We start from the raw sequence: 26276 nt of genomic DNA on the forward strand, positions 1-26276 counted from the left end.
CTCAATGAAAGCACCAATGTCGGTGTCAAAACCGGCGGATCTCGGGTAGGGGGTCCCGAACTATGCGTCTAGGCCGGATGGTAACAGGAGGCATGGGACACGATGTTTTACCCAGGTTTGGGCCCTCTTGATGGAGGTAAAACCCTACGTCCTGCTTGATTAATATTGATGATATGGGTAGTACAAGAGTAGATCTACCACGAGATCGGAGAGGCTAAACCCTAGAAGCTAGCCTATGGTATGATTGTATGTGTCCTATGGACTAAAACCCTCCGGCTTATATAGACACCGGAGAGGACTAGGGTTACACAAGGTCGGTTACAAAGGAGGAGATATACATATCCGTATTGCCTAGCTTGCCTTCCACGCCAAGTAGAGTCCCATCCGGACATGAGACGAAGTCTTAAATCTTGTATCTTCATAGTCCAATAGTCCGGCTAAAGGATATAATCCGGCTGTTCGGAGACCCCCTAATCCAGGACTCCCTCAAACACTTTGTGTGCTACCAAATGTCACAACGTAACTGGGTGATTATAAAGGTGCTCTACAGGTGTCTCCAAAGGTACTTGTTGGGTTGGCGTATTTTGAGATTAGGATTTGTCACTCCGATTGTCGGAAAGGTATCTCTGGGCCCTCTCGGTAATGCACATCACTTAAGCCTTGCAAGCATTGCAACTAATGAGTTAGTTGCGGGATGATGTATTACGGAACGAGTAAAGAGACTTGCCGGTAACGAGATTGAACTAGGTATTGAGATACCGACGATCGAATCTCGGGCAAGTAACATACCGATGACAAAGGGAACAACGATGTTGTTATGCGGTCTGACCGATAAAGATCTTCGTAGAATATGTAGGAGCCAATATGAGCATCCAGGTTCCGCTATTGGTTATTGACCGGAGACGTGTCTCATTCATGTCTACATAGTTCTCGAACCCGTAGGGTCCGCACGCTTAACGTTACGATGACAGTTATATTATGAGTTTATATGTTTTGATGTACCGAAGGTTGTTCGGAGTCCCGGATGTGATCACGGACATGACGAGGAGTCTCGAAATGGTTGAGACATGAAGATTGATATATTGGAAGCCTATGTTTGGATATCGAAAGTGTTCCGGGTAAAATCGGGATTTTACCGGTGTACCGGGAGGTTAGCGGAACCCCCCGGGAACCAAATGGGCCTTAGTGGGCCTAGGTGGAAGAGAGGAGAGGAGGCAAGGGCTGGCCGCGCGCCCCTCCCCCTAGTCCAAATAGGACAAGGAGAGGGGGGCGGTGCCTCCCCTTCCTTCCTTCTCCTCCACTCCTTCCCCCTCAAGTCCTAATCCAACTAGGAAAGGGGGGGAGTCCTACTCCCAGTGGGAGTAGGACTCCTCCTGGCGCGCCCTCTACCTTGGCCGGCCACCCCCCTCCCTTGCTCCTTTATATACGGGGGCATGGGGCACCCTAGAGACACAACAATTGATCATTGATCTCTTAGCCGTGTGCGGTGCCCCCCTCCACCATAGTCCACCTCGATAATATTGTAGCGGTGCTTAGGCGAAGCCCTACGTCGGTAGAACATCAACATCTTCACCACGCCATCGTGCTGACGAAACTCTCCCTCAACACTCGGCTGGATCGGAGTTCGAGGGACGTCATCGGGCTGAACGTGTGTTGAACTCGGAGGTGCCGTACGTTCGGTACTTGATCGGTCGGATCGTGAAGACGTGCGACTACATCCATCGCGTTGTGCTAACGCTTCCGCTTTCGGTCTACGAGGGTACGTGGACAACACTCTCCCCTCTCGTTGCTATGCATCACCATGATCTTGCGTGTGCGTAGGATTTTTTTTGAAATTACTACGTTCCCCAACACTATATCCATGGCTCACGCTCATGTATTGTGTGAAAGTTGAAAAGGTTTGAGAACATCAAAAGTATGAAACAATTGCTTGGCTTGTCATCGGGGTTGTGCATGATATGAATGCTTTGTGTGGTGAAGATGGAGCATAGCCAGACCATATGATTTTGTAGGGATAACTTTCTTTGGCCATGTTATTTTGAAAAGACATGATTGCTTTATTAGTATGCTTGAAGTATTATTGCCTTAATGTCAAATGATAGACTATTGCTCTGAATCACTCATGTCTTAATATTCATGCCATGATTAGATTACATGATCAAGATTATGCTAGGTAGCATTCCACATCAAAAATTATCTTTTTTATCATTTACCTACTCGAGGGCGAGCAGGAATTAAGCTTGGGGATGCCGATACGTCTCCATCGTATCTATAATTTTTGATTGTTCCATGATAATATTCTACAACTTTCATATACTTTTGGGAACTTTCTATATTATTTTTGGGACTAACATATTGATCCAGTGGCCAGTGCCAGTTCCTGTTTATTGCATGTTTTTTGTTTCGCAGAAAATCCATATCAAACGGAGTCCAAATAATATAAAAACTGATAGAGATTTTTTTTTGAAATATATGTGATTTTTGGAAAGAAGAATCAACGCGAGACGATGCCCGATGGGGCCACGAGGCAGGGGGGCGCGCCCTAGGGGGTCAGGCGCGCTCTGGGCCCTCGTGGCCACCCCGTAAGGCGGTTGGTGCCCTTCTTTCGCCGCAAGAAAGCCAATATCCGGATAAAAATCGTATCCAAAATTCAGCCCAATCGGAGTTACGGATCTCCGGGAATTTAATAAACGGTGAAAGGGCAGAATCAGGGAACGAGAAACAGAGAGAGACAGAGAGACAAATCCAATCTTGGAGGGGCTCTCGCCCCTACCATGCCATGGGGGCCATGGACCAGAGGGGAAACCCTTCTCCCATCTAGGGAGAAGGTCAAGGAAGAAGAAGAAGGAGGGGGGCTCTCTCCCCCTCTCTCCCGGTGGCGCCGGAACGCTGCCGGGGCCATCATCATCACCGCAATCTACACCAACAACTTCACTGCCATCATCACCAACTCTTCCCCCCCTCTATGCAGCGGTGTAACCCCTATTTTACCCGATGTAATCTCTACTTAAACATGGTGCTCAACACTATATATTATTTCCCAATGATGTATGGCTATCCTATAATGTTTGAGTAGATCTGTTTTGTCCTATGGGTTAATTGATGATCGTGATTGGTTTGAGTTGCATATTTTATTATTGGTCATGTCCTATGGTGCTCTCCATGTCGCACTAGCGTGAGGGATCCCCGCTGTAGGATTTGCAATATTTTCATGATTTGCTTATGGTGGGTGGCGTGAGTGACAGAAGCACATACCCGAGTAAGTAGGTTGTTTGCGTATGGGAATAAAGAGGACTTGATACTTTAATGCTATGGTTGGGTTTTACCTTAATGATCTTTAGTAGTTGTGGATGCTTGCTAGAGTTCCAATCATAAGTGCATACGATCCAAGAAGAGAAAATATGTTAGCTTATGCCTCTCCCTCAAATAAATTTGCAATAATAATTACCGGTCTAGTTATCGATTGCCTAGGGACAAATAACTTTCTCGTGACAAAAAGCTCTCTACTAAAACTAATTTAGTTGTGTCTTTATCTAAACAGCCCCTAGCTTTTATTTACGCGCTCTTTATTATCTTGCAAACCTATCCTATCACACCTACAAAGTACTTCTAGTTTCATACTTGTTCTAGGTAAAGCGAACGTTAAGCGTGCATAGAGTTGTATCGGTGGTCGATAGAACTTGAGGGAATATTTGTTCTACCTTTAGCTCCTCGTTGGGTTCGACACTTTTACTTATCGAAAGAGGCTACAATTGATCCTCTATACTTGTGGGTTATCAATGGTGGGTTGCGAGAGTGATAGAAACTTAAATCCCTATTTATGCACTATTCCGTAAGGGACCGATTGGATCCTATAGTTTAATGCTATGGTTAGAATTTATTTTTAATACTTTTCTCGTAGTTGCGGATGCTTGCGGGAGGGTTAATCATAAGTAGGAGGTTTGTTCAAGTAAGAATAGCACCTAAGCACCGGTCCACCCACATATCAAATTATCAAAGTAGCGAACACAAATCAAACCAATATGATGAAAGTGAGTAGATGAAATTCCCGTGTACCCTCAAGAACGCTTTGCTCATTATAAGAAATCGTTTTGGCCTGTTATTTGCCTCAAAAGGATTGGGCTACCTTGCTGCATACTTGTTACAATTATCGTTACTTGTTCATTACAAATTACCTCGCCATCAAACTACTCGCTACTTACAATTTCAGCACTTGCAGACACTACCTTACTGAAAACTACTTGTCATTTCCTTCCGCTCCTCGTTGGGTTCGGCACTCTTACTTATTGAAAAGAGTTACAATTGATCCCCTATACTTGTGGGTCATCACCCTTTTAAATATAATAGGTGCCACTGACATATGGGCCCCCACTGTACAGTTGCCCAGTCAAACTGCTGACTGGATTTGACCCAGTCAATGACATGTGGGCCCCTTTGACCTAGTTGACGAGTCAGCGGTCAAAATGTTGACTGCTGACTGGGCTGCTGACTCAGCTCACTGACCCCACCAATTAGCCTCTCTGTTGCATTGCTGGGTACACTTCTGGTGTACACCTAGCATTTTTCCAACTAAATTTCAAATTAATAATAAATTCCAGAATTTCAAAAATTGATTAAACTTTGAAAATTAATATAAAATAATTCATAAGTCAGATGAAAATACTTTATACATGAAAGTTGACCAGAAAAACGTTACGAATCCGAATACGCAGTTCGTTCGTCCGCCGCATGTCCCTAGCATAGCGAACCTACAACCTTCCCCCTCCGGCCTGTTTGTCTGAAAACGCGAAACACCGGGAATACTTTCCCAGATGTTTCCCCCCTTCGCCGGTATCGCCTACTACTGCGTTAGGTCACCCGTAGCACCGCGTATTGCCATGTTATGCTTTGTGATGCTTTGATTGCTCTGTTATTTATTATGTTCCCCCTCCGTTACTTTTTCCGGTAGACCCCGAGACCGCTGTCGATACCCCTATGATCGACTACATCGACGACGACCCCTCCTTCTTGCTAGAGCAACCAGGCAAGCCAACCCTCCTTGTTCATCCTGATATCGCCTACTCTTTCCCTCCACTGCTTGCATTAAAGTAGTGTTACGGTTTCATCGATTTGATCATATACTGCTGCATAGCATGTCCTTGTTACTACTGTTGATACCTTTACGTGTAATCCTAAATGCTTAGTATAGGTTGCTAGTTTATCATCAGTGACCTTACACTCTTGCCCGTCTGCCATGCTACACTACTGGGCCGTGATCACTTTGGGAGGTGATTATGGGTACATATATTATATACTTTTACATTATCTATGTGGATGATTCGGAGATGGGGGCTGAAGGGGAGGTGGTTCCACCCAGGTAGTGGTGGGTCTGGGTTCCCGGCAGCCCCCTGATGGTTACTTTGTGGCGGAGCGACAGGGCAGGTTGCGACCCCCTAGGAGACAAGTGGGCCGGGTCCCTGGTCAGCGTCTGTTGTTATTTTAAAATAACACATTTAACGAGATATGGATATTTGTTCTGAGTCTGGCCACTGGCCTATACACACTAACCAACTACGCAGGAATAGCTATGGGCACTCGACGTTGTGGTATCAGCCGAAGCCTTCTTGACGTCAGCGACTCAGCGGCGCGCGCCGGGTTGGACCGTGTAACACAACTTCCTTTGGAATGGAGGTTGCTAGGTCTGCTCACCGGCCGCGTACGCAATATGTAGGTGTGCAACGGGCTATGGGCCCAGACCCCTGCGCGCTTAGGATTTTGACCGGTGTGCTGACCTCTCTGTTGTGTCTAGGCAGGGTTGCGACGTGTTGATCTTCTGAGGCCGGGTATGATCCAGGAAAGTGTGCCCGACCAGAGGGATCGAGCGTGTTGGGTAATGTGGTGCATCCCTGCAGGGAAGTTTATCTATTCGAATAACCGTGTCCCTCGGTAAAAGGATGACTCGGAATTGTACTTAGACCTTATCACAACTAGAACCAGATACTTAATAAAACACACCTCTTACAAGTTCCAGATACAACCCGGTGATCGCTTTCCCACAGGGCGACGAGGGGAGGATCGCCAGATAGGATTATGCTATACGTTGATACTTGGTGAACTTACCAGATACTCTCTTCTACATGCTTCAATATGGAGGTTGCCAGAAGCGTAGTCTTCGATAGGACTAGCTATCCCTCTCTTATTCTACCATTCTGTAGTTCAGTTCACAAATACTACCCATTTCATTGGTACCAATGCATATGTAGTGTAGATCTTTACTTGCGAGTACCTTGGATGAGTACTCACGGTTGCTTTGCTCCCCCTTTCCCCCTTTCTATACCTGGTTGCTACGACCAGATGTTGGAGCCCAGGAGCCAGACGCCACCGTCGACGACGACCCCTACTGTACCGAGGGTGCCTACTACTACGTGCAGGCCGCCGACGACCAGGAGTAGTTTAGGAGGATCCCAGTCAGTAGGCCTGCGCCTTTTTCGATCTGTATCCCAGTTTGTGCTAGCAATCTTATGGCAACTTGTTTAACTTAATGTCTGTGTTCAGATATTATTGCTTTCGCTGACTCTTGTGTTTTCGAGCTTATGTATTCGAGCCATCGATGCCCCGGCTTGTAATATAAAGCTTGTATTATTTTAGTTTATGTCTAGAGTTATGTTATGATATCTTTCCGTAAGTCCTTGATTTCGGTCGTACATATTTACATGTATGATTAGTGTATATTTAAATTGGGGCGTCACAATGTGCTCTAAGGGATGATGAAATTGCAGATGCTCTCACATTTGTCAATCGCATCTCAAACGGCGCAGACTCCCGCTCAGACGCCCAATCAATCACCACCAGTTGGCAGGATTCCTTCATAACCACCGGATCGCACGATACCTGCTCGGATCCACCGTTCGTTCAAAATCCCACCGAGACGACCGAAGGGGGAGAGGGGGGCGAGCCTCAAATCTCGCCGCCGCCTCGTTTCGCGACCCCTCTCTTCCCCGAGCAAGAAACCCTAGCGCCGCCGCTCGCCGGCGATGGAGGCGCCGGACGAGGAGGCCGGCCTGGGGCTCCCGGAGGGCGAGCGGCTTCTGGAGGTCACCATCATCTCCGCGCAGGGGCTGAAGCCGCCTTCTGGACTTCGGCGGCGGTTGCAGGCGTACGCCGTGGCGTGGGTTGACACCGCGCACAGGCTCCAGACGCAACCCGACCGCTCTGGCGGCCCCGATCCGGCTTGGCACGAGCGGTTCCTCTTCCGCGTGCACGAAGCCGCGCTCGCCGAGGATTCCCGCGCTGCCGTCACCGTGGAGATCTACGCCTCACCGAACGGGGCCTGGCACATCGGCGGGGACTCCCTGATCGGATCCGCGCGGTTCCTCCTCGGCGACAACTGCCTCCTGTCCCGCCCCGTTGGGTCCCCAGCCATGTTCGCCGTCGGCGTCCGACGCCCCTCCGGCCGCGTCCACGGCCTCCTCAATGTGGCCGCTAGCCTGGTCGCTGCGCCGCCCTCTCCGGCGGCCTCCCACGCCCTCAGCTTCTCCCCCGCCGTCTCTCTCAGCGGCCTACCCCCTGCCGTCGCCATCAGCAGCCTCTCCACGGCGCCGATCTCAGGCCGCGTGCTGCGCGTCCTCAACCGCGCGCACCCAACACCCCCACCTTCTCCTAAGGTGCTCACGCCCAAGAAGCTGCAGGCCTCGGTGAAGCCTAACAATAAAGGATCGGACAACCAGCAGGTTGCGGTGAAGCCAAGTAACAAGCGTGAAGATGATGCCAGCGATCAGGAGGGGGAGGATGAGAACACGTACATGGGCGGGGTGATGTTTTGCGGGCCTTGTGTCTTACCATTCCCGAGAAAGATTCACACCAGCCCCTCTGACGAGAACCTGCAGGCCTTCGCTGGCATCTTCTCTAGCGGTGTTGGCATTGCCAGACGGAGCCCGAGCCCTCGGCACTGAGCCTATGCAAAACAGGTTCATTCTTTCAGTCGTTTACTTGATCTGTTGTGGAGATAATCTGTTTCTTGTTTTTGTGGATAATTAGTTTGTTGACGCTGAGGATACAGTATCACTTGTATCATAAGTTCATAACATCTCTTGCTATTATTGCAAGTATAGTACACCATTTTTTGTGTATGAATTCAGTGGAATTGTTGAGTGTTAGTTCTGCAAAAAGTGAGCCAGACCTTCAAGGAAGTGTGGAGTGTTATTCTGTCTTCTGGGCTTGATATTGGAAGATACCTGCTTCTTGTTTATATTGGATTTCAATGGGAGCAGTACTCACATGCATCGAACAAGTCTGATTATTTCCATCCATCCTGACAGGATTTGTGGGTGTTACCTTTTTGTTTCATATGTATAAGTCGTCAATTACATCACTGCCGCAGATTTTTGAAGTTAGTAAATGCATGTCCCGTTTAGCTTTCTTGATGTGGTAGCTGTAATTGGTGGCAGTGCCATTTCAATCTCAGATTGTGAAATATCTGTTCAAATGATAAATGGAGCTTTGGGTGATATAGTAGTAGCTATTTTCATATGATAGCTGTGATTTATGTTCCTTCTGTTTTTGTTCTAGAAGGTCAGCTTGTCGGCCGGTCACGGGTTTGAGTCCTGGAAACAGCCTCTTGCAGAAATGTAGGGAAAGGCTGCATACTATAGACCCAAAGCGGTCAGACCCTTCCCCGGACCCTGCGCAAGCGGGAGCTACGCGCACCGGGCTGCCCTTTAGGTCAAGCTTGTCGGCCAATCGCTACATGGCCAATTGGCAATTCATGTTTGATTCTTTATTTACTTGCTGAAATGCTGTATTCCGTCATGTGAATTTCAATGCAGAACACTATAATATCTCAATGGTCTGGCGTTGATAGCATCGCTGGTTTGTCACCCTCAATGTGTTGTATGCCCCTGTCATAGGAATTGGGCAAACATCATTTAACTTTAGCTTGTTCTATGGACATGATACATACTGACTCTGTCTATGGTACTACTACTAAGTGGCCTATAAACAGACAGAGGGAGTATTATTTACTGATGATTATTCCATTCATGCATCAAGACTCAAGGATAATTGACCACTCATGCATAGATTAGTTCAGATAGTTTTCATTGTTCAACATGCCTAGAACCATAGTATTTGCTCATCTGCCAGCCCCCTGAGGGCCTGTTCAGTTGACAGGGAAAATAGAAGGGTTTGGCAGGGATTGGCAGGGATTAGACCCTGTACAAGTCAAAACCTCCTCCAATCCACCCCAATCCCCCTGTGAGGAGGTGTAACCGAACAAAGCCTGAAGTAGTTCCAGGATCAATGTTCATCGTGTGTCTTAGACTGGTTTTCCCCTGGTTTGAAACGAGGGAGATCATTCAGGGTGTACGCAGACCATGTTTAAAGGCCCAAGTTCCAAGTGATTTTCTCAAAGGACTTCAGGCTGCATGCACCAAGTTGGGCCATAACCTCTTATTTGCCCTGGGGTCTAGAATGCGCATCACACTGATGGGAGCCCATCATGGAGCCTGTGAGTGTAATCTTGTTGTATTTTATTTAATTTTGGTATAATCAAACATAATTTTTTGGAAGTTTTTTCCTTTAACCCTTCAGTCTTTCGTTTACACATCCATCTGAATACACCTAATTTGGAGAAACTACATGTTTAATAGGCATATGGCTCATATCAGTTTCTCTTATGGAGGACAGATACAATTTGTTTGGCACTTTTATCCTTTCCAACTTGATATCGGTTAAGTGTTCATTGACTTTCTATTCAATAGATTTCGTTGATTCAATAATTTAGAACTTGATGGATAGTCAAACTTTTCGAACATGGAGTTTTCTTGGAAGTGTCTGGTATGAATCATTAGTTGTGACTGGAAATTTCTTATGCGCAGTCTTTAGGTTCTGGTGATATGATTTATTTATTTATTTGCACTATATACTTACTCTACTTAGAAGCTGAAGGTGTTAGGACTTGGGACATTTACCAGTCACAGATTTTGAGAACATCAAATTCTGATGGGTTTCTTTTATGATGGACTGTAGATCTTGTGAAGCATGTCTGATCTTATTTGTTCACTCAACTGTGTGATCTTGTAGACCAGGCACTCGGTTTGTTATGTACTAATCTTCTCAAGACCTGGTTAATCTGTTTAATTTGGTTTGGCTAATGATTGAATACAACATGTTTTTTTTTACTGATTGTATTCAGTTACCAGCTCTGCATGATCTGTTTGCCAGTAGCTGTGCTAAGGGCCTACAATACTAACAATTGAATATGAAGAGCAACCATCAAATATGCCTCTTTCTACTTGTATGCATAATGGTGGTTTGTAGCCTCCTTTATTCTAAAGTTGTCATTATAGTTTTCTTCGGTTGGTCGTGTGTGTGATTGTGCTGTCCAAAATCCACCTGCTTTATATGGCAGGATCCCGTGTTCTGATTTCGACTCTTCCTCTCATAGCTCTTTAGAGTGACTCATCAAGTAAGGTATAAACTGTTTGAAAGTTGAGAACTGAATCGGCCACTTGTTGCCTTAGATTCACGTGGATTTACTTGTTCCTGTGCTTATTGCGCTTATTGGACACTGCATAAGCATAACCATAAAGAAGTGCTACTTGTTGATTGTGACCTTTACGTCAATGGCCGCTCCATCGCACCTTTAACAGATTTTCTTTATGTTGCAAGTCCTTGCCATGTCCCTCTTCCAATAGTGTGAGCCACACAAACCTGATTCAAGTTACTCCACTGACGTAACATTGTGTCTTTTGTTTGGTCCTGTGATTGCTTGAATTATTTTCTGTATGCTCAGTTGGTTGATCTGGATCCCATTCGTTCCTTTGCCTTTACAGGAAGAGCCGCTCCCATTTCATTAGCTTTTCAAGTGCAATTTGGAGAAGAATTTCGAGGAGCTGGTGAGCATCAAGCACCTCACAGAATGTTCCAATATTCAATTCTGCACTCGGCATGTCGGGCCGGACCCTTTCCTTTAGCAGCTTAGCTGCTCATTTGCAAATATCACATTTGGGGACTAGTTGTCGTCTCCTGGTTCTTCTGTTCTTGATGCTTTTGCATATACGGTATATATTACTAGATTCCATGGGACGTAACTTTATCAGGTTGAGATGTTTAGGACAAATGGTGTGCTGTGATGCCACAACTGGAAAGCTTAGCACAAATGTGGCGAGCAAAGCATGCTCTGCTTTTCCTGATGGACATCTCCTGCCAATATGGCATTACATGGTGCGGTAGTAGATGCCCAAGGGCGGCGAGGGGAACTGTTTCTAGTGGGCTTGCCACTCACTGCCCCACTGAGCTTTACCCTCTCGTGTTTCAACTTTTTAGTACGTTTTTGTGCTTGTGCATATCAACAAAGATGTACTTAAAGTAGTTCGCGCCACAGTTTCAGATAGCACAGCTTATCATTGATAGTCTGATACAACGAAATTTATAATGATTTGTGGGGTTTCCCTGAGGAAATACACTTTGGTTTCTGATTGTATATAGACCCTATATGGAATTTTCTTTTTAATAATTAAACAAAATGTCAAAATAGCTAAGAACTATTTTTAGAATAAACTTGACTTACTTGCGCACTATTATATAAATTTTCACAAAAAAAACCAATGTTTACTTCACAGCGAAAAAGACAAAATTCATTTGCTATTATAGGTCACTATTCACGCTATTTTGGCAAAAAAATGTCTTTTTTGAAAAGAAGTCAAAGAGGAATTTTCCTTTTGTGGTACTTTTCTCATGAGTACAATGAAAGGTCAAGTTTATTTAAAAAATATTTTCAGAATTTTTTGACTTTTTCTCGAATTACTATTTTTTTCTATATAAGGTACATATGTACCCATAGATAGGGTTGGAATTTGAGCCGAGTCGAGCCAACTCGACTCGACTCGCTAGAGCTCGTTTCGTTAACGAGCTAGCTCGACTCGACTCGTTATTATTAACGAGCTCAAATCCAAGATTGGCTCGGCTCATATAACTCACGAGCTGGCTCGTTTAGCTTGTTAAGCTCGTTAAACATATGAACATAAAACCCTCAAATATTATAAAAAATATTATGTATATATTAAACATATATATCACTAAACAATAGTAATTTCCTTGTAACGCATGAGTCTCCTAGGCGGTTGGGCCTTCAACGGCTAGGTCTTCTGTTGTGCGCCTGGGACATAGGGTGCTGAGTGGCTGATCTTTTTTTATATCGGGAGTGGCTGATCTTTTGTATCGAGCATAACGAGTTACACGAGTACTCGTGAGATTGACTCGTTTAACTTGGTATATAAACGATCTTAAACTAAAGCTTGGCTCGACTCGTTATTCTTCGAGTTCGAGTCGATTCGAGCCGAGTCACGAGCTACTTGTTTAGCTCACGAGCTTCGAGCTTTTTTTCCAGCCCTATCCATAGACCAAACGTCCGCGTCTGGTTTCCCTGGTGTTATAACTGCTTGTAAACTTTTTTCCAAGAACGCGCAAGAGTGTCCCATTTTTTTTTGCGGGATAGCGTCCCATTTATATTAAGAGGAGAAGTTGACCATAGTTACATGTAGGTGCGCTAGAGGCAGCCTCCTGCACCACCAGGACAAACATGAAGATAACTATCCTCCTACAGCCCCACCAGACCTAGCCATGGCTAGTTTCCGTTAGGAAATATGCAGCTTGTATTCCTATGAGACCATAGGCCAGTATATACATATACAGGTGCAAGAAATATACAGAAAACCCTTTATACAATAGGGTAAATACAAAAAGATAAATGGCTATATATATATGTACCCATGTGGGTAGGAGTACGTACTCCTAAGAGTACCGACAAGATGACAATAACGCGTCGAGTTAGACAAGGGGTCACCATCTGTATCATGGAGGTGAACATTGAGCTCCATGGGAGTCTCAACAGTACGCTCATCAGTAAGAGCAACACGTGCAAAAGGTTCTGGATATACTTTTTCTGGGAAATAAAAAAAAGCCATCAGAAGTAGAAGAGACCTTGATCCCAAGAAAGTAGCCAAGAGGGCCAAGATCAGACATAAGAAACTGCCCACTTAGACGAGCATTCACAAAGGCAATATATTCGGCGCCGTCACCAATGATGATCATGTCGTTGACATATAGAAGAAGAATAGTCCGACCATGAGCTGAAAGGTGGACAGACTACACTGGATCACGAGCACTCGCCGAAAAACCAACGACAGTCACCACAGGGGGAAAACGCTCAAACCAGGCGCGAGAGGCTTGCTTAAGGCCATAGAGAGAGCGACGAAGATGGCATACCATGCCATCAGGAATAGAATATGGCTACATGTATACCTCCTCACACAACTCACGGTTAAGAAAGGCATTCTTAACATCAAGCTGAGATACAGACCAGTGCCGAACGGATGCCATGACAAGAAGTGTACGAACAATGGTCATATGTGCCACAAGAACAAAAGTCTCATCGTAATCACGAGCATGCTCCTGCTGAAAGCCACGAGCCATAAGACGAGCATTGCAATGCTTAAGAGAACCATTGAAGCGAGTCTTAACCTTGTAGACCCACTTACAAGTGATGTGACACACAGAGGGAGGAAGAGAAACAAGATTCCATGTGCCGGTGCGCTCAAGAGCAGCAAGCTCCTCTGCCATCACAAATTGTCATTCGAGATGAACAACAGCTTCACGATAAGAAGTCGGCTCAAGAAAAGCGGCCCAGCGCGGAAGCGGATGAAGACGCAAGCCATAAGTAGGCTGAGGCGAGGAAGACGACACATCAGTAGATGCATCCACATTACGCAGACAATGAGTATAATACCGTGGAACAGATGGAAGAATACAAGGAGGGATCACCAAGGTAGACTCAGGGGAGGAGACGAAGAAGTCGTCGGGGATGAAGGTGCAGAATCCTGTGACAAGCAAGATGAGGAAACCATGGGAGATGCCGATGTTGGATATGCAATAGTCGGAGAAGCAGGGGTAGTAGGATGTATAGACAAGGGCTCAACGGGAGTGATAGGTGTGTTAGGAAATACTAGCACAAATGCCTGTGCGTTGCAACGGGAAGAAAATTGATATGCGTTCATCAAAGAAAAGCGACACCTAGTGGTGAAGAAAAGGCGCATGCTGAGATTTAGAAGAAAAGCATTATCAACCGCACATTAGTCATAATGAAAGAAGCCTTAACACTGATAATAAGGAACATTTATTTTTTCAAATCTACTCCCTCCCTCTGGGTTTGTCAGGTCTATCTCACAAATCTCAAAAAATAAGGTAGATAGTGATTGAAGAGAATGAATACCACATGCTCAAAACTGCACAATTAACACGCCTGCGTTTTCCATAAAATATTGGATTAGCAAAATGATTGTTGCATGAATGTGCAACAGCTATCCAAGCACCGGTCAGTTTGTCAGCTTATTTGCAACAACTTTTTTTCGGCGCGCTAGTTCGGGACATGTCATGATGAATTGATCTGGGTGAATAACACTAACTTTTGATGGACAATGTTGGTCACATCTTCCCTAACCCTGACATAATGTCGGCATGCCTCGACAACATAAATTGCTGGTAAACATTGGTAAATATATATCATTGAATTCTAATAAACTAACCATTTATATGCTAGACTGAGGTCTGGTGACCCCTGTCCATAAGAGAGTGTTGAGCTAGAAAAGTAACAGGAATCGACCAATAAGGCCTTATAAAGTTGCCATCAAAGAAATTCTTACAAAGTTATATACATCTCCAGCAATATAAATAGCATTTGTCTTGCCGGGCTTGCTAAATTAATCGGTATAATGAATCATTCTCAGCTGCAGACTGAACTCTCATTTGTGAGATTCAACCGGTAATTCCTTGAAGTGCCAATGTATGCATGGAGACTAAATATAAACCTTTAAAGTTGAAACACCTCTAAATATATCTATTTTGTAAACATTAATGATATACAAGAGAATTAATACCAAATCCCCTATAAATAGACGATGACAAACATGTCATTGGTGCTAATGTGAAGGATTAAAATATTAGTATGAACAATGTTGTTGATAATTTCATCAAACACATGGAAAGCAGATGCCTCCATTAAGATAGATCAGCACCAATCCAAGCCACTCCATGGCATGTGGCTACCAACAAATTGGAAGAACACAAATCGTAATCATTACCTCTAGTTGGGGATTGGTGCAGCGCTTGGAGGTTTCCTGCCCACCGCATTAGGGCAGGCCATTGAACACGGACGCCTGAGATTGGTGTCCATGGTGAATTGGTGATACATGCAGTCAACGATATTGATCTGACCAAGCGTTTTGTCCATTCTTCCTAATCCAGCAGTGACACCACCTGTTCGGAGTTTCGGACAGAGCGGACAAAGTGAGCAACGTTTGCCACACCTCATGTGGGCTCTCTGCCGCTCTCCCATGACACATGCTTGGCGACTTGGCCACACCCTCATGACCTATTGCCGGCGCTGGACAGCTCGACCAGCAACGGTGCCGCGTCGAGGTGCCGCACAATTTTTGTGATCGACTCCCGCGTCCATCCATCCAATCCTCCTCCTCCGACCTCCTCCTTCTCGACATCTTCCCTAATCACGGCCTAACCCGCGGGATTCTTCTTACTGCGAGCTACCGCCGAGCGGCACGTCCCCTACTGCGGCCCGCCCACAACGCATGCACCGATGACAATGCGGGCACCCGCCATGGACAAAATACCACCAACGGCGTTGACGCCAGGCCTCAACCATGCATGGAGGTACCTATCGCTGCTAACTCAATCGACCTGACCCTCATTATTTTTAGGCCTATGGATCGGCGGTAAATAGCAACTGGAAATTACATTTAGTCCGTGAATGACACAAACATCACAAGCATGAACGGCCGAGCAGTTGCCTTCCTAGGTTTGGAGCCCGCAGGAATGCGGCCTCTGGAACAAGACCAAATGGCCGAGCAGATCGGTGCAGGAGCGTCGACGATGGTGATCTCGACTCTGTCATCATTTGGTTGGTCAAGGACGGATCCATGTTACTAACTCGTATGCTGACTTGTTCACCGAGACCGGTAAGTAGAACTTGTCGTGGCACAACGCGACTGTGAGGCCGGGCATTAACTGCTTCGCCCAAACATTGCCTCACGGGGCCGCAGATACGTGTCCAACGTATCTATAATTTTTGATTGTTCCATGCTATTATATTATCAACCTTGGATGTTTTATATGCATTTATATGCTGTTTTATATGATTTTTGGGACTAACCTATTAACCTAGAGCCCAATGCCAATTTCTGTTTTTTCCTTGCGTTTGAGTTTCGCAGAAAAGGAAAACCAAACGGAGTCCAATTGACCTGAAACTTCACGGAACTTATTTTTGGACCAGAAGAAGGACATGGAGTAAAAGAGTTGGGCCAGAAGAGTCCCGGGCTGCCCACAAGGGTGGGGGGCGCGCCCACCCCCCTGGGCATGCCTCCCTACCTCGTGGACAACCCGGAGACCCCCCTGACTTGTTCTCGATGCCAAAACCTCTTATATATACTGAAACTTCCAGAAAATAACCTAGATCGGGAGTTTCGCCGCCGCAAGCCTCTATAGCCACCGAAAACCAATCTAGACCCATTCCGGCACCCTGTCGGAGGGGGGGGGGGAATCCCTCTCCGGTGGCCATCTTCATCATCCCGGTGCTCTCCATGATGAGGAGGGAGTAGTTCACCCTCGGGGCTGAGGGTATGTACCAGTAGCTATGTGTTTGATCTCTCTCTCTCCCCCCTCTCTCTCTCTTGTTCTTGATTTGGCATGATCTTGATGTATCGCGAGCTTTGCTATTATAGTTGGATCTTATGATGTTTCTCCCCCTCTACTCTCTTGTAATGGATTGAGTTTTCCCTTTTAAGTTATCATATCGGATTGAGTCTTTAAGGATTTGAGAACACTTGATGTATGTCTTGCATGTGCTTATCTGTGGTGACAATGGGATATCACGTGATCCACTTGATGTATGTTTTGGTGATCAACTTGCGAGTTCCGTGACCTCGTGAACTTATGCATAGGGGTTGGCACACATTTTCGTCTTGACTCTCCGGTAGAAACTTTGGGGCACTCTTTGAAGTTCTTTGTGTTGGTTGAATAGATGAATATGAGATTGTGTGATGCATATCGTATAATCATACCGACGGATACTTGAGGTGACATTGGAGTATCTAAGTGACATTAGGGTTTTGGTTGATTTATGTCTTAAGGTGTTATTCTAGTACAAACTCTATGATAGATCGAACGGAAAGAATAGCTTCATGTTATTTTACTACGAACTCTTAAATAGATCGATAAGAAAGGATAACTTTGATGTGGTTTCGTACCCTACCATAATCTCTTTGTTTGTTCTCCGCTATTAGTGACTTTGGAGTGACTCTTTGTTGCTTGTTGAGGGATAGTTATATGATCCAATTATGTTATTATTGTTGAGGGAACTTGCACTAGCGAAAGTATGAACCCTAGGCCTTGTTTCAACGCATTGCAATACCGTTTGTGCTCACTTTTATCATTAGTTACCTTGCTATTTTTTATATTTTAAGATTACAAAAACCTATATCTACCATCCATATTGTACTTGTATCACCATCTTTTCGCCGAACTAGTGCACCTATACAATTTACCATTGTATTGGGTGTGTTGGGGACACAAGAGACTCTTTGCTATTTGGTTGCAGGGTTGTTTGAGAGAGACCATCTTCATCCTACGCCTCCCACGGATTGATAAACTTTAGGTCATCCACTTGAGGGAAATTTGCTACTGTCCTACAAACCTCTGCACTTGGAGGCCCAACAACGTTTACAAGAAGAAGGTTGTGTAGTAGACATCAGTCGCCACTGAGGAACCCGTCCAGATTGCCTTACATCATGTGCCTGGCCACGGCGAGCGACATGCCGCCGGTGTTGCAGCGGTACCACAGGGACCTATATATTGAACGACTCTGACTCCGGCATCGCTTCCCCTTGTGATTTTATGTAGGTGCCAGGCAGGTGTCCTAATGATGTCGGGTCGGTCTCGTGTTGGCGGTAATTTTGTGGGAGTTTCTCGCCTTTTTTCTGGTCTCATGTTATATTTTTGAGGGGTTGGTCTCATGTTATATGGCGTCAGGAGTTGGACCCGCACACGCCTCACCTTCCTCCATGGGAGCACATGTTGGACACCTCATAGCCTGAGCGTTCTATTTCAATTAGGTAAGAACGCACGGAAAACCAATCTGTAGAACCTAAAGAAAAACAAATAACATAGGGAAAACAACTAATAGACGTATGGAGAACTATGAAATCTTCCGTCCTTTAATATTAGGTATAGATGAGGAATGAGATGTCCTCCACTGAAAAGGTCGAGAAAGATGGACGCGGGTAGAAGGGATGAGACTCATCAAAAGTCACATCTCGAGAAATACGCATCCGACGACCTCGACCTTTTTAGTGGAGGATATATATTTCCTCACATTTCCTGACGCGCCTACCACTCTTGTTGAGCCCTTATCTATCCATCCCGCTACCCCTGCTTCTCCTACTATTGCAGATCCAACGTAGCTATCTCCCATGGTTTCCTCACCTTGCTTGTCACATGATTCTGCACCTTCATCCTCGTTGACTTCTTCGTATCTATCCCCTGAGTCTACCTCGGCGATTCCTACCTTGGTGGGCGGGGCAAGACGCAACAGTGGACGTGCGAGATCAGAGATCTAGTGGCTAAGAGAAATAAGGAAAACAACGACGACCACAAAGATGGCGGCAACATGACGGTGGATCAACAACACAAGTCGCACGTGCGAAAAATTAACCGAGGATCTGATACCCTGTTAGAAAATATGCAACTTGTTTTGCCATGAGGCCATAGGCCGATATATATACATGTACATGTGCAGGAAATATGCAAAAAAAACCCGTATACAATGGGGGTAAATACAAAAGGCTACATGGCTATATATAGTACTCTAACAGTTTCCACAACAAAACTCGGCTCGGATCTTCGATACGACGAGGTGACGCATGATAGACACCCTGCCTAAGACTTGGTTGTTGGGGCGGCGAGGAAGACCAAAGAACTTATCTGCGCTCTAGATTGGGCCAGAACCGCAACCACAAGCAAATCCACTAATCAGCGAAGTCTTTCATTCCGCATGGAGTGAAGCGATGCAAGCGGTACCCTAGCATAGTATTGAACCAAACCTCTATCGAAAAATGGCAACCAAGAAGAAAGTGTTGCAGGTCCTCGGGCAGCTGCACATAGATAACACAACAATCATTATGTTACATGTGACACCTTGCTAAACGACAGCGGTCTAAAGGTTGTTGCACATAATCAAGCAATGAAAGATCTCCAGAGTAGCCCAAGAACTCCACAGCTCGATGGCACAAGGGGCGAACTCACTATCACATCGCAAATTTTCAATTTTGGAATGTGAATTATTTAAATAGGGGTGAATTTTTTGTTTCTTACGTTGCTTGAGCCTGGCTAACTTTGACTAAAATTTGATTTGGTTATTATTGGATCTCAAAACATTTTTGGAATTATTTAGAACCCTAAAATCATTTTAAGGAATATTTATAATGCTAAAATAGAGCCTACAAATTTGGCATGATTTTTATTTTTATTATTTGGGCTGGAAAATATTTTCCCCTAAGACCCATATATTAATTTAGAGTTCAGTAGAATTTTCCAAAATTGGTTGGCTTTGTTTTTTGAATCAAACTAAAATTCAAAGGGGAAAGAAAACATAAAAGAGAGAAAAGGAAAAAGAGAAAAAAATCGAAACCTACCCTAAAGCTCAACCCAACCCAACCTAAGGCCTCCCCCTACCTAGCGCGCGCGCACGCAAGGAGCAGCAAGGCCGGCCCAATCGCAGTCTAAGCCAGCCTTGAGCCCCCTATTTCCCCTTTCCCACTAACCGGTGGACCCCACTCGCCAGGGTCACCCTCAACCTCCTACAACGCCCATGTCCCGCACGCACCCACAACCGCGGCCACCTCGCCTCGTTCGCCATCCTCCCAGCCATGGCCGCGCATGCCGGCAAGCCCAAAAATAGCCCCCGCTACCCTGTGTATCTCCGCCTTGTAGCTCCACTGAAATGCTGCTGGGCTCCACCTCTAGGAGCAGATTATCGCCGCCACTTTAGACATCTCCGCCATACCCACTTAACACTCACACTCTAGAGCGTCATTTTCACACCACTTGCACGCCCAAAACCTACCGGGAGCGCAACTATCGCAAGAGCCGAGCCCGCCACCACCGCGTCGACATTGCCAATGAGGTAAGGTCGCAATTGAGCCCATCTCCATGTCCAATAGGGTCGCCATGTGATGGTTTGCAAGTGCACAAGGTTTAGTTGTAGCTTTTCAAAGTAAGAGTATAGGGAGTTGTTTGGTTAGAAGACTAGACAAGGTGTCTGGGAAAAATCACTGCCTAGATGACGTGTGGGATGGTAGGACTTTTTTTGCCTGGTCAGGCTTGTCTAGTGCACCTGCGTTTGGTTCCTCTCCTGACCTGGTGCTTTGTCCTCTAGTTTTTACAAGATATTCAAATCTGCTATCACATCTTGATTAGTCTCAGGCGCACGACCAGGCGCGGGAAATTGGACGCCTGGTCCAGGCTAGTGATGTTGCCTGGTTGAGTAGTACTATTATTTAATTCGATTCTTTTAACCGAGCCAGGCTAACCCTGCTGCTAGCGACGACCAGGCCAGGCAAACATTTTCTCCACACGGCACCAACCAAACAAGTGCCAGGCAGGATCCAGGCACTTATCAGGCCAGGCATGCAACAGTGTGGACACCAACCAAACTGACCCTACATCTCATAGGGAGTACATGAATCAGTCTTTGTCACTTGAGTGGTTCAAATGACAGTGTCTGCAAGTTTACATGCAATCCAAAGCAAAGCGGAAATGAAGAATAACATAAGGTGATTGTAGCAAACTGAAACTTAAACTACAAGAGTAAATTAGAGCAATGCGAGACGTGAGTAACAATTGTTGGAATTGATAGGACTAAAGCATTCCCAGGGAGTCTGAATTCCCCACTAGTATGTATCTACATGACCGATGCCTAAGTATAATGCTACGTCATATTCCTAAGCCACTTTATGTGTTTCTCTTTGTGGGCGAAGCCAAGTACAAATACGTGCATACATGCGGCAACCCTATATCACAATGCCGCTACCATTCATCACCACTCCGGTTACTGAATGATAATTAAGGGTCTCCCCTTGGATGCAGATAAAAGTGGTCTTCGTGTACCCCCTGCTACAATGACCAATGACGAAGGGAGATAGGCCCTGCCACTAACCTACTTCCATAACCAGCCATCACGCCAGCAGTAATTACCATCCCTCCAAAGTTAGCATATGTTGAATGGTAGACTTCACCCAACATCAAGAAGATTATAACATAAACATATAAATAGGATATCGAATCCTAATACCAAAATATCTTAATCATACTAGGGTTCCTCCATATTCCAAGAACTAGGGAAACTACTCGCACATCGAGGGTTCAAACATAGCGGGATGAATTATGATGATCATGGTAATGGCACAAGAGTAATATAAGATTGAATCCACTCCAACTATTATATTACAACGTGATGGCGTTGAGATGGTGATTATGATGCCCCCTTGATGAAGAACTTCGGTGTTGGAGTCCTTGGATCGATTTCCCCTACGAATGCCCTCCGTAGGCTAGGGTTCTGTGTTCCGGATGAGTTTCTGGAGTGTGTATGTGTTCGATCCCTGATCCGATTCCACAGGGTGGAAGTAGTCGATGAGGCGGAGGCGGCAACAGCTAGTACGTGTGTGTGCGCTTGTACCAGATGCTTTCTTGCGCTTTGGAGGCGCCACACGGCCTCCAGCTTCCTCCTAGGTACTTCATTATTTTATGGTAATAATTCATCACATTTATGGACGTGATTTTACCACCATTTCTAAATTTCTTTCCTTAGTGCTTCAATTGATTCAAAAAATGCATCCTTGGGAAAATCGACAAGAAGACATGCATGAACGTGGTAAAATCCCATAAAGCCTACCGAGTAGGCACAAAATTAAGACTAAAAACATCACACATTTTGGACTCATCACCATGCTCCAGTGCATCTCACTAACCACTTGCGCACCCATAGGGACCATTGTAGGACCTTCTTTCTTCCATGTCAAAGTCTCCATGATGGGTTGTAACAACTCTTGAACCCCCTTTTAATGTGTTTTTGTTTTAAGTGATCGATTGTTATTGGTGTAACATCTAGTACATGTGTTATTGATGGAAGTACTTTATTTATGTCTGTCATCTTCATGTTATTATTTACCTTGTGATAGTTTAGTGATTGAATATGTCCAATCCACCAGCGTGGTTGGAGACATCCAACTCCCTAGGCCGCACATGAAGTTGATGAGTAGATTGTGCGATCTGGTAGACCTCTGGCCGACATGCTTCGTTATCTTAAGAGGAGCACAAGTTACCTAGGAGGTACAGTTGTCCTCAAAATTATTGCCTTTAGTATGATGCTTGCAATCGTAATGTCTTTCGTCAGTTATTGCATGCATGTGATGAGAAGTAGGACAATTGAGTTGTCTCAATAAACCACTGCTTGAGAAACAATGCTATTTGAGAGACCATACACCATAAGTAGATTACTCGATCCACACAAGGTGGCATTGTACATATGTGGAGTGCCGTCATCCACGCCACTGGGTACTACTAACCTCAACCTTGATGTCACTTTGCTCATCTATAACATCACATTAATCCTTCCGAGTTTATTTCTCCATCGAGTCTAATATTTATTTTAAGTTCTAGCAGTACTTAGTTAAGCCCTTGCTTGTATCATTTTCCCTATAAACCGATAAGAGTAAACTATTTCCAACCTTCGGTTTTGGTGAAAGTGTACTTATGTCCGTGACAGCATAGTTGTGGGGTTGGTAGTTATCTTCCTACAAGCTCTCTGTGGGTTCGACACATAGATTGGTAATATCTTCATGCGAATTTTGCTTTACAACAACTTTGTGTGCTTGAAGACATCACAACTCATGAGTGCTGACAAAGTCATTTAAATGAAACCTCACAATGTGGCACATGCATGATTCATTTTTTTCTGAGGACACATGTTGTCGGGCTCAAGGCACACTTGTCATCCTTGTTGGGTAGCACGACCTATATTCTCAAACTTGTGATAAGAATTCTTAAATCAGGTCAACAATTAACATTAGTCGCATTTCCATACATTTCTCAATATGATCACTCGAGAGTGCCCAAAGATATGTATTATCCAAGTTTGGTGGGCGGATCCTATCTTGATTGACTATGCCTCACAACATGCTTCAAATCCTGAAGACTATCTTTATGAATATCTAGTTATGATTTAGCATTTGATAGTCCATAAGTAGGCCGATCAGACCCGGAGAACTTAAGCAACCTCAAAATGGATCTATCTGACATTGTGCTCTACTAACACGAGTCCACACAATTGATTGAATTCATAGTACATGGAAATTAACAATGACATACTATAAACAACAACCCAAATTGCACAAAATTAAGAATGAAACAAAAAAGCACACACCATTTGTTTGGGCACCGCTCAAATACTTGGTGTGGGGAGCGAAGGTGGTTTCTCCAAGCAGTGGAGGCCACAGGAGGTGGTTGGGCTAGTGGACCACAAATCTTGGAGGTCTACTGGGAGAACTTTAAATGGATCGTTGTAGTCACAGGGGTGAAGCGCATCATGAGTTTGGCATTGGTTGCACCAGAGGTGGTGACGATGGTGGGTGGGGTGGTGATGGGGATGAAGTGGACACATGAATGAAGTCTAGAGAGGCGTGGTGTGCCAAGGGACGTGGACGAGCGATAGAAATGGCATGGGGCAGTGGGGAGGGTGAAAGTACATCTTATACCGCTATTTGGGTTTGATGATCAATGACAAGGAAATTAAGAGGAGTAATATTCTATGAAGTTTATTTTGCAAAAATATTCCTCCTTGGTGAGTGGACCAATCATTAGTGACCCCTACTTTTGAGCTACCAACTGGTTGCCTCCTTCAAACTCATAGTATGTATTTTATAGTATTTTGGTGATATCTAACATTCACATTGAGTTTAACGACAAATCATACTATTAGGAGGGGCAAAAACAAAATAACTATGGTTTAACTCCAAACCAAGATCATCAACCAAAATTACACTCTACCACTAAAATTTCTATTTTGTAATATCCTGTACCACTGACCCTGTGAGAAATTCATATGTGCCTTATGAGCGAACATGCTATGTTTTCTACTTGTCTATTGGGCCAGAGGTCCAATTGGCAAAGTTGCATCCCCAAACCCCTATTCCAAAACCCGTGCTATATAAAGGAGAGGAAGCAATCTAGATCGGTCTCTTCTCCCATCACCATTGCTCTGTCCATGCCACCGACTTCATAGCCGCGCTCTCCAAGAAATAGCCACCGTGTCCATTTACCATTAGGTTATACTTGTCCTTGAGATTTCATAAGTCATTGATATTATAAGGACAGTTAATCATTTATTATCAAGTAAACCTATTGTCAATGTCTATTATCTGTGATTGGATTGTGATGTGTGACCAATACCCTATGTCTAAGGGCCGAGGTGCGAGCTCACAAACTATGTTTGTGATACCTATGAGAACCACATTATGATTTCCTTTATACTATGTTTGTACAACAATTTGTTGAAGGAAATATGCCCTAGAGGCAATAATAAAGTTGTTATTTTATATTTCCTTATTCATGATAAAGGTTTATTATTCATGCTAGAATTGTATTGATCGGAAACTTAAATACATGTGTGAATGCATAAACAAATACCATGTCCCTAGTAAGCCTCTACTAGACTAGCTCGTTGATCAAAGATGGTTAAGGTTTCCTAACCATAGTCATGTGTTTTTCATTTGATAACGAGATAACATCATTAGGAGAATGATGTGATGGACAAGACCCATCCGTTAGCTTAGCATATTGATCGTTTAGTTTATTTCTATTGCTTTCTTAATGTCAAATACATATTCCTTCGACTATGAGATTATGCAACTCCCGGATACCGGAGGAATGCCTTGTGTGCTATAAAACGTCACAATGTAACTAGGTGATCATAAATATGCTCTACAGGTATCCCCGAAGGTGTTTGTTGAGTTGGCATAGATCAAGATTAGGATTTGTCACTCTGAGTATCTGAGAGGTATCTCTAGGCCCTCTCGGTAATACACATCATAAGAAGCCTTGCAAGCAAAGTGACTAATGAGTTAGTTGCAAGATGATGTATTACGGAACGAGTAAAGAGACTTGCCGGTAATGACATTTTACTAGGTATGAAGATACCAACAATCGAATCTCGGGCAAGTAACATATCGATGGACAAAGGGAGTTACGTATGTTGTCATAAGGTTCGACCAATAAAGATTTTCGTAGAATATGTAGGAGCCAATATGGGCATCCAGGTTCCTCTATTGGTTATTGACCAGAGAGGTGTCTCGGTCATGTCTACATAGTTCTCGAACACGTAGGGTCCGCACGCTTAATGTTCGTTGACGATATAGTGTTATATGAGTTATATGATTTGGTGACTGAATGTTGTCTGGAGTCCCAGATGAGATCACGGACATGACGAGGAGCTCCGGAATGGTCCGGAGGTAAAGATTGATATGTAGTATGATGATATTTGGACACCGGAAGAGTTTTGGAATGTACCGGGTAGAAATCGGGTCACTGGAAAGGGTTTCGGACACCTCGGGAGGTTAATGGACCATATGGGCCAAAGGGGGGGGAACACACCAGCCCACAAGGGGCTGGCACACCCCTCCTAGACCGCAGCCCTTGGGGAGAGAAGGAAAGAGGGGGGGGGGTCAGTCTTCCCCTTCCTTTCCTCTCCCCCTTTCCTTTCCCCTTCGGCAAATATGGTAAGGGGGGGGGCACTTGGGAAGGACCCCAAGTAGGATTCGACCTACTTGGGGCGCCTCCTTGGCTGCTCCCACTACAAAAAAGACACATCCGTGACATTTTGGGCCAAATGAATTTTTTTCTGTCATGCTTATGACACTTCTATGACGATAATTGTGACAAAACCAAGTATCATCATAGATATGGTGGGGTCCTACTTCTATGAAAAAAATCATGATAGAAAATGGGCTTTTCATCTTGGGTGGGCCAGAGACGCAGATGCATGACATTCTTTGGGCCATCCATGACGGAAAAAACCGTTGTAGAAGCGAGGGCGAGGAAGATATCGGGGGAGTTCCCGGTTACGGTGGGTGGTCGGGGGCTGAGTGAGACGCGTTTCTCTCATACGTACGCGCCTGTGT

General features: G+C 44.9%; 1 protein-coding gene across 2 annotated transcripts; it reads left to right on the forward strand.

Annotated features, from left to right (window-relative positions):
- The first annotated feature begins 6856 nt into the window (after window positions 1–6856).
- On the forward strand, window positions 6857–11431 carry LOC125544270. Of its 2 annotated transcripts, none has more exons than XM_048707885.1 (2): window positions 6857–7946; window positions 8551–10789. In XM_048707885.1, exon 1 carries the CDS (start codon window positions 7014–7016, stop codon window positions 7929–7931), a length of 918 nt encoding a protein of 305 aa, XP_048563842.1. In that variant the 5' UTR covers window positions 6857–7013; the 3' UTR covers window positions 7932–7946; window positions 8551–10789. The 2 variants fall into 2 exon arrangements, with proteins under 2 accessions (XP_048563842.1, XP_048563841.1); XM_048707884.1 differs by lacking the exon at window positions 8551–10789 and adding an exon at window positions 10812–11431 and having other exon boundaries at window positions 6861–7946.
- Window positions 11432–26276: the final 14845 nt, after the last annotated feature.

The sequence above is a fragment of the Triticum urartu genome, chromosome 3 (genome assembly GCF_003073215.2).
Source record: "Triticum urartu cultivar G1812 chromosome 3, Tu2.1, whole genome shotgun sequence".
NCBI lineage: Eukaryota > Viridiplantae > Streptophyta > Magnoliopsida > Poales > Poaceae > Triticum > Triticum urartu.

Bases quoted from the DNA above. Each gene is read 5' to 3' on its own strand.
- LOC125544270 (XM_048707885.1), top strand. From the start codon at position 7,014: ATGGAGGCGCCGGACGAGGAGGCCGGCCTGGGGCTCCCGGAGGGCGAG.